Source organism: Solanum pennellii, chromosome 7, assembly GCF_001406875.1.
Source record: "Solanum pennellii chromosome 7, SPENNV200".
In the NCBI taxonomy this organism is placed as follows: domain Eukaryota; kingdom Viridiplantae; phylum Streptophyta; class Magnoliopsida; order Solanales; family Solanaceae; genus Solanum; species Solanum pennellii.
Window position 1 is genome coordinate 68003599 of NC_028643.1, and position 9409 is coordinate 68013007.

A 9409-nucleotide genomic window follows, 5' to 3' on the forward strand; every position below is an offset into this window, starting at 1 on the left:
AAGGGGAAACCGTTTCTAAATTTTAAGGAAAATGAAAAAAAATTGGAAGAAATTAGGGGTAAGTTTATTAGTCTACGTGGCATGAGTGGAACCGTATTTCCTTATGTGGCATCCACATGGCGTTTAACAGAATCTGTTAATGAAAAGGATATTTTTTGACCCTATAATTTGACGAAAAGTTATATTTGAACTGAAATATAATTTAAGAATATATTTGAGCTATTTCAAATAATTTAAGTATATTTTTAACCCATTTCTGTTTTTCCTATTAATTAACACCAATGAATCACATGTTAGTAAAATCTCCATTTTTACCTAAATCTACAACATAGTTTATGTAACAAAATCCAAACTAATAACCAATATGAATTTATGAGATTCACCAATGAATCACATGTTAGTAAAATCTCCATTTTTACCTAAACCTACAACATAGTTTATGTAACAAATTTCAAACTAATAACCAATATGAATTCACGAGATTCACCAATGAATCACATGTTAATAAAATCTCCATTTTTACCTAAACCTACAACATAGTTTATATAACAAAATTCAAACTAATAACCAATATGAATTTATGAGATTAATTTATTCTTAGTCAAAAATTTCAAACTAAACACAGAATAAAAAAATAACAATTTTTTTTTAAAAAAAAAAACACAGATGGCAAAGATGCGTTATTTTTTTTGTGTATAAATAAATCCCATACCACACTTTTTCGTAATGTACAAAGAAGAATCCAATTTGGACTCCATTAACAATCACCAACCAAATACTTGCTTTCTCTCTCCTCTCTCTAGAATCTTCTCTTTTCCCCCAATTTTCATCAGAAAATTGCTCTCTCCGATCATCGCCAATTTGATTTCAGAGATTATCTGATCAGAAAATTTATATACGCATGAGCTGCTGTTTGGTCAAGCTGGGGTTCGCTTCAAATTCCAATAATAATCACTTGTTCACTTGTCTTTTGATCTTCCTTCTTCATTATTCACCTAATTCTACTAATAATAATAATAATAATTGTGCCAGCAATTCTGTTTTACTCAGATTATTATTGAGATTATTGACTTTTAGTTTACTAAATCCACACTTCTCTCGCAATTTATCTCATGGATTCTCAACACAAGAGTAATCGTCAACTCCAAAGAGGTTCGTATTTTTTATTAACGTTTTCTCGATGATTTTTTTACTTGATTCCGTTGTGTTTTAGAGTGATTGATTAGATTCTGGCGTTTAATTTGAATTTTTGTTTTATTTTAGTATTTTGAATTGAATTGAGCTGAATTTTTTTTAGTGTGTGTGGATATTTTAGATTCTGCAGGGTTTTCGTATGGAAAACTTAATTATTTTTTTTCTTGGGGGGGGGGGATTTGTTTTAATATTTCAATTAAGTTTGTATTGTTTGAGTTGTAAATGATTATTGAACTATGATTGTATAACCCGTTAAATTTTTTTTAAAAAAAGTTAAAAAGCTTTAGTCTATGATGAATCATATGGCCGATTTCAGTTTGTTTGGGATGGAGAGATGGAGAGGTAGTTGTTATTGTACATAAAATTAAATAAAGCCTTTTGCAGTTTTCAAGTGGCAAAGAATATGTTTTTTAGTATACCTGTTATTGTGACGCGGGCTGCTTTTGTTTTTTATGATCAAACACTTTTTTAGCTACTAAAGTATGCTAAAAAATGTCCACTGAAAGGTATAAGGGACCCTCTAAAAATCTTTTATTGGCTACTTTTGATCTCGCTTACATCTCGATATCTTTTGCTTTAGTTAGATGACTATAATCACACAAAAGGTAAAACTTAGCCGCACCGGGTGTTTACACCGAGCCAATACATGCATGTCATGTGTTTAAATTTATAGTTCATTTTACTTCATTAAATCACGTAATAATGGAAATTGCATTTGCTTGATGTAAACACCAGGTGCGGGTAAGTTTTTTCCTTAGGGAAATTGATATGGCGTCAATTTTCAGCCTGCTATATTGGTTCTCTACGAATTGACTAATGAAGAATAAATTACTTTGATCCGCTGCGTTTTGATTTTACTGGACTATGAGGGATCATTGGTGTCCTTCAAGTTATATTTTGTTCTTTTAACAAAATGACCCTTTGTTATCTAAATCCTGATACCCGGAGCATCTGATCATTGTGAGATTTATCTAAATGTGATTGTTAGTCCTAGTACGGAATTTTAGTCGTTTACTTTAAGAAGCACATTAATATATTTAGATAGTATAACAGCAAACAATATGGTAAGCTTTTATTTGAAGGATTTGCATGTCACTTTGTCACTTTTTGAGTCATTTGCCGTTTATTTAATGACCTTAAATATTCATGCTTGCCTAATTACAGGTTTCTTGCTGTCTTCTCTGTTACTTTAGCAACTTTTGTGACTGAGTTTTTTGGTTTTGTCTTCTAGCTCCTTGCTTCTCAAGTGCTGGACAGAGGGCTGAGGCCTCACCATCTGTCATTGTGATTGGTGGGGGAATTGCTGGCCTTGCGGCTGCTCGGGCACTTTATGATGCATCATTTCAGGTATGAATGTACAAAAACTTGTCTTCACTTGGTTGGTGTAAGTGGTGATGTTTATGTTTAACAAGGATAAGTATATTTCTGTAGGTGGTTGTTTTGGAATCTCGAGATAGGATTGGAGGCCGTGTGCACACTGACTACTCGTTTGGTTTTCCTGTTGACTTGGGTGCATCCTGGTAATGACTTCTACTCTTGCTTTTGCTTTACAATCAAGACTTCCCTTTTCATTGACAAAATTAAGTACAACCTCTTTGCTTGCTGGAAAGTAATTGGCTGTTTGCCGACTGTTTTAGGTTACATGGTGTCTGCAAAGAGAATCCTCTGGCACCTCTCATTGGAAGACTAGGACTCCCTCTCTATCGTACAAGTGGTGATAATTCTGTGTTGTATGACCATGATCTAGAGAGGTTTGTATTTCAAGTCCTTCTTACCTCTCACATGCCAGTTTTTCTTAATGTACATCAGATTCACACACAAATAATGTATATCTAAGTTGGGTTATATTATTGATTGCATAACTATTTCCCTGACCTTATTAAGAAACGCATACTCATTTCACCTGGCTTTGATTCTTCAGCTATGCTCTTTTTGACATGGATGGTAATCAAGTTCCCCAAGACTTAGTGACTAAGGTTGGCGAAACATTTGAGGGCATTTTGAAAGAGGCATGTTCTCTCTCTCTCTCTCTCTGCACCTTCATTTCTTTAAACTTTGAATTGTTGTATATCTTTTCCTTCTTCATGGAAAAGAAGTGTTTGTTACGTGTCTTTAAAATGTGTGGTGCTATGGATATTTTCTGATAAGAGCTGATTCACTTTTGTTGCAGACTGATAGAATTAGGCAAGAATTCAGTGAAGACATGTCTATTGGTCGCGCTATATCAATGGTTTTTGATAGGAGACCCGACTTAAGGTACCATCTAGTATTGTTTTATTGATATACTGATCTCTTCCCCTAAACTTAACTGAAAAGATTAAGAAAAGTACCACTTCGGCTAAGTGACATTTTTTGCTACAGGCTCGAAGGCATTGCTCATAAGGTGTTGCAGTGGTACCTTTGCAGAATGGAAGGCTGGTTTGCTGCAGATGCTGATTCCATCTCACTCAAGTACTGGGACCAGGTAGATTTCTTTGCCCCCTTTTAGGATAAAGACGATGCTTATATCTAACAGAGTATTACTTGCTGAGACCACTGGTTTACAAGGTTAATATGTAGAAATGTTCTTGATGTAGTAAAACAGTTTGTTCAGAAAGAGTGCGACATTTCTTCCCTTTTTTCATATGGATTCTATCATCTATGACACATGTTCGCAAAGCTCATTAGAAATGATATCATTGGATGAAGAAAGAAGCATTTTGATGATGATATATGATAGAAATTGGATTTGATATTAGTGGAGCATAATGGTTGCAAAGATTGAATATCATTAGGGTAGAGAAAGCCTATATTAACAACAATAGTTCCTAACTGACTGTCAAAAATAATGTCTACCATGTTGATGCATAATGTTAGTTCTGCTAATTTCACAAGATTTCAGCTCAAAAAATTGTTGTATTTGGTTGTTTAATATCTTTAGTTCTTGTTCAGTAGTAGGACCAAGTTAAGTTTGAGGGTTACCCTTCTTGGTATATAAAGCCTAGCACCCATTGTCACATCTCTACCCAATACAGATGTGCTGTGACTCCCGACATGCAACCCTGTATGTCCTACGGCCTACACCTCCTATGGTTATGGCACCATCAAAGTGGTGAACCCTGGTCTAACATTAGCTTATGTAAGAAGACTAATGCTTTGACCAAATAAGGACCAATTACTTATGATTACCTTGTGATAATAGATTCATTACTACCTAAGTACCTTCCTTCTGAAAAGAAGGGGTTCCGTTGTACCTCGATTGTGGTCAGTGGTAAGTACATGCTTGTATAATTTAACCATTCTAAATTTATGTCAATCTCTTTCTTTGCTTAGGTCCACTATATCCAACATGTGTCTATGAGTAGGAGGATAATGATACTTATAATTCATACAGATAGTAGGTGAGAGTCATTTCATTGTAAGACCAATAGCTTTTCTCGTATCTCCAGGTTCTAGTTTGTATTTCTGTTGTTATGAGAAGTTTGACATATATGTCTCTGCATATACATAGAATGAATCCTTCTACTTGGTATCATGTTGATCGGTTAAAATGCAAAGCCCATGTATTTGAATGAGTCTTCCTAAATTTAGAGATACTACACTAAGCAAAGCTCAGATCTTGTAACCTGTTTGTGTCAAAAGTAACCTTAATGTAAGATGTTTAAGGTTCTGGAAGATAAGAATGTTTTTACGTGTGTTATAGATATACCCGTATTTTTATGCTTGTATCAGTAGATTAAAGGAAAAGGTCAAAAAAATTCCTGTTCAGTCTCCTGTCCCAGCCAACATTACTGTCTTACCAATTCAGTTTTGTAATATACAGGAAGAATTGCTTCCTGGTGGGCATGGTCTTATGGTTCGAGGATATCGTCCTGTCATCAACACACTAGCAAAAGGGCTTGACATTCGCTTAGATCACAGGTTAGATAAACCTACCTCTTGACATCTCTGTTTCTGCACCTCCTCCTCTGAATAAAAAGGAAAAAAGCAGTCTTGAATGACTAATTTGTTGTTTCCGGAACCTTTCTCAGGGTTACACAAGTAGTAAGACGTTATAATGGAGTGAAAGTGACTGTTGAGGATGGGAGAACTTTTGTAGCTGATGCTGCTGTTGTTGCTGTTCCTCTTGGTGTTTTAAAGTCGAACCAGATAAAGTTTGAACCCAGATTACCTGAATGGAAGGAGGCTGCCATCAATGAACTAGGTGTAGGGATTGAAAACAAGATTATTCTGCACTTTGAAAAGGTGTTTTGGCCAAATGTTGAGTTCTTGGGGGTAGTTGCTCAGAGCTCATATGAATGTAGTTACTTTTTGAATCTTCACAAGGCCACTGGCCATCCTGTCCTAGTCTACATGCCTGCGGGGCAGCTGGCCCGTGACATTGAGAAACTATCAGATGAGGATGCTGCCAATTTTGCTTTTAAGCAACTGCAGAGGATTCTTCCCAATGCGACTACTCCGGTAATGTTTTGTACTCCCGTTTTTTTAACTTCTTATCTCTGGACATGTTCGCTGCATATGTACCCTATGCTAATCAATATAAATATTGTAAAGTAATACAGATAATATTATAATAAGTATGCCATGGCTACACGAAATTCGAAGGGAAAAAAATGCAAGTTCAAACTAGTGAGCTAATTGCATTTTTGATTGGTATCCACATACTTGAGTGTACACTACCCAACGAAATACAACTTAGATACTTGCTCAATAGAACCAGAAGAGAGATAAGCAACTGCAGGAATCCATTTAAATCGAAATCATCTTTCAACTTTATATAGCAAACAATATAAAGGAGAACTATTTTTGAGAATTAACCAAATGTCTTAATCCTCCACCATTAAGCATTAGGGATTAGTGAATACTGTGACTCTCCATTCTCTCCTGTTACAACTCTTCAGTCTCTGAGGACCTTTCATTGCATTCAACTATCGCTTTTTTTGTATGATAATATATATATATATATATATATATATATATATATATATATGATTTTTGTTTCACATCAACCTAGTAAGAATCATTTGAATTTTTTTTTAACTAAAACTAGTTGAGCCTTCTGCTATTTCCAATCTTGACTTCTGGAAATCGGTTGAACTTTTTCAAGAGAGTGCATTTGGTTAGCCTGAGATTGTTAGTTGATTGGTTTGCTACAGGAGAAAGAGAACTACTGTAGGAAGCAAATATTGTCTGTGTGTTGCTTTTATATTGTGTAATGATATTCAAATAGCTAACTATCTTTTCCTCCTGGTCTTTCTGCAGATCCAACATCTTGTTTCTCATTGGGGTACAGATGTAAACTCACTCGGATCCTACAGCTACGATGCAGTAGGGAAACCTCATGAGTTCTATGAAAGGCTGAGGATACCGGTGGATAACATATTTTTTGCTGGGGAGGCGACGAGTATGGATTACCCAGGTTCTGTGCATGGTGCATATTCAACAGGACTAATGGCTGCTGAGGACTGCAGGATGCGTGTCCTAGAGCGGTACGGAGAGGTGGATCTGTTCCAGCCAGTCATGGGTGAGGACACTCCTGTTGCTGTCCCCTTATTGATCTCCCGGATGTAACTAATTATATATGTATAGACACAGTATTCAAGTGTCATATGGGATTGGCTTAACACATCATGTGCTGACTGTTTAGTGAAAATTGTGGAACCACAAGGTTCCTCAATGAATGATCAAGCGTCAGCGCATTTGTATAGCCAACTGTATGCAGTGTTTATGGTATTTCTAAGTGAACTAGGAGACACGACAAGATCTACTGATATGTAAGGTTATATTGTACGATGGTGCAGCTGTGGAAGTCGCCTGTGGAGATAGGGTCAGACTGGTTACATCTGCAAATCGCGGTGTTTAACTGCACCTTTCAGTTTAATAGCTATTAGCTACTGTGTGTAACATGAACTGTGCTTGTATAAGATAATGTGTGATTTTCTAAGACAATTTATTCTCATTTGACATAATTTTCATAGTTGAATTCTGAATTTACATCATGCATGAAGTCGAAAAATTGTCAACTTTGCTAACACCCTTCAGTTTTAAGATTGTATTAAGAGAATCGATCAGTCCATATTCATATGTAAGTAATTAGATAGTCCTAATTAATATGAAATATGTCTACTTTTGTCCTGGTGGGTTATAGTTTGGTTCAATTTTGAGGTAAAAAATAACCGGAGATATTGATGAGCCAATGGAAGAAAAAGTTATAAGGGGTAAATTCAACTTTTTCCCATTCTAAATCTAATGTTAGTGTGAATTTTCATGTATATGGGCATAAATTTTACTTTAAAATTGGCCAAATACATAGATAGTTTAACTTACCCACAATTTTTATTTTGGCATTCTATCTTAACCTTGTTTCATTTTAATTCTTCAAATTTATATTTTTGTGGACCATTAAAATTCAAAACATTATCTTTTATGATTTTCAAAATTTTTATTTATGCTTTTTAGCGCAGCTTTGCGTTTTAGAATCAATGTTTTTCTTGTTATTTTTTGTTAAAAAAATTAAAAATTCACGGACAAACATTTAATTTTTTGAAATGGTAATTACTTTTTGAGATTTTCTTTGTATTTTTACATGAAAAATAATCGGAAAAGGTGCAACAGTTTTTTCTCTTAAAAAAACTCAGCTAAATTTTAATTAAAACCCATCTAATTAATTATCTACACATTTGATTCCCCTCCCACATAAATAACCCACGGAATTTCACCATCTTTAAAATCATATATTTTGAATCTGCGAATTCGACTCCTTGAATTTTACGGTTCTTCTAATCTATTTTTTTTAGCTTTGTAATAAGGTTGTGTATTGTGGTAAAATTGCTAAATATTTACTTCCTTGATTCCATTAAACACCAACAAATCAGTTAATTACTATCCTAAGTCTGAAGAAATTGGATCAAGTAAAATAATTGAAACGAGTTTTTTTAAATTAGTCTAAATTTTTAGAATTGAAATGGCTTTTCTTAATTTAGTTTTATGTTTAGTTTTATGTCACTCCATGCACACTTATTTATTAAAGATTAATCTTTTGTACTATTTTTACAGTTATAACTTCCGTTTTTTAAATAATAATTATTATTATTATTATTATGTGGTTTCTTCCTGCTAGATAACATTAAATATTCAGCCTTTTAATGGAAAAATTAGCAAATTAGTTAAACTCCGTAACATAATTATTAAAAACATTTATACTTTAAAATAATTAGTGAAATTGTCAATATGTTAATATTTTACCAAATAAAATGTATCTAATAATTAATTTTCTTTCCTTTTATTTCTCAAATCAGGCCCCACATTTCACTAATTTTACTCCCGAGTAAATATCTTAAAAGATCACTCAAGTATGTGAAATTATTTCAAAAAGTCACTTAACTTTGTTTTGTATCAATAAAGTCACTCAACTTATGGATTTTCTTTTATAAAATCACTTAACTTGAACTATTTTTCTAGGAAATCATTATAACCAAAAAATAAAAAAACTAATTACACAACTCACCCTTCAAGTTTAGTTTTGTAATACTTATTTTCATTATAGTTTATAATATTATGTTTAACTCTCTTATCTTATTTTCTTTAACAAATATTTTCTTAACCTAATAATTATTATTAACATAAAAATTTAGGATTTAATTAAATTTTGTTATAAACAATTTGTAGTATAGTGAATGTCTAATTATGTGGAGTCCTTGTAGGATATGGTTAGGAATCCTACTTGGGGACCAAGTAAGGTTTTCCCTATAAATAAAGAGTTTTCCTTCATTGTAAATAAGATTTGTGAAAGATCTATGAATCCTTAATATACTTCAAGAGGAATAAGAAATCTTTCTCTTCTCCTTACTTTATTCGTAATCTAATTTCATATAGTATCATAACACGTTATCAGCACGATTGTTCTATTCTTAAAGAATTATGAAGAAGAAGGAAAAAGTGCAAAAGATATGTTGCATAAGTTATGCAATAAGGTTCTTATATCTTCAAGGTATGATTTATCTTTATGTTATAATTATTTATATAACAGATCTGGAGATACCATCTAAAGTAAGTATTTAAAGAGACTTGTCGACTTTCTATACGTTTAATTTTAATCGACTCGAAAGAGAATTCCTTAATTTATTTTAATAATTAAATAAACACAATTTAGTGAAAGGTATGTTTTCAACCTTTAAATGAGGTATGTGATCTATTAAGTTATATTTATTAACTACTAATGTTGATTATAATAAAT

At 33.1% G+C, this 9409-nt stretch overlaps 1 protein-coding gene across 1 annotated transcript; it reads left to right on the top strand.

The window, feature by feature from the left end:
• Window positions 1-716: 716 nt before the first annotated feature.
• Window positions 717-7167, top strand: LOC107026194 (polyamine oxidase 2-like). The gene is made up of 10 exons (XM_015227074.2): window positions 717-1152; window positions 2426-2541; window positions 2626-2714; window positions 2832-2945; window positions 3116-3203; window positions 3365-3450; window positions 3556-3658; window positions 4997-5094; window positions 5205-5634; window positions 6436-7167. The coding sequence occupies exons 1-10, from the start codon at window positions 1113-1115 to the stop codon at window positions 6742-6744; spliced, it is 1473 nt and encodes a 490-aa protein (XP_015082560.1). The 5' UTR covers window positions 717-1112; the 3' UTR covers window positions 6745-7167.
• Window positions 7168-9409: the final 2242 nt, after the last annotated feature.

Bases quoted from the DNA above. Each gene is read 5' to 3' on its own strand.
- LOC107026194 (XM_015227074.2), top strand. From the start codon at position 1,113: ATGGATTCTCAACACAAGAGTAATCGTCAACTCCAAAGAG. The intron at 2,542-2,625 runs GTATGAATGTAC...ATATTTCTGTAG, and splicing joins TTTATGATGCATCATTTCAG to GTGGTTGTTTTGGAATCTCG. The intron at 3,659-4,996 runs GTAGATTTCTTT...TGTAATATACAG, and splicing joins CACTCAAGTACTGGGACCAG to GAAGAATTGCTTCCTGGTGG.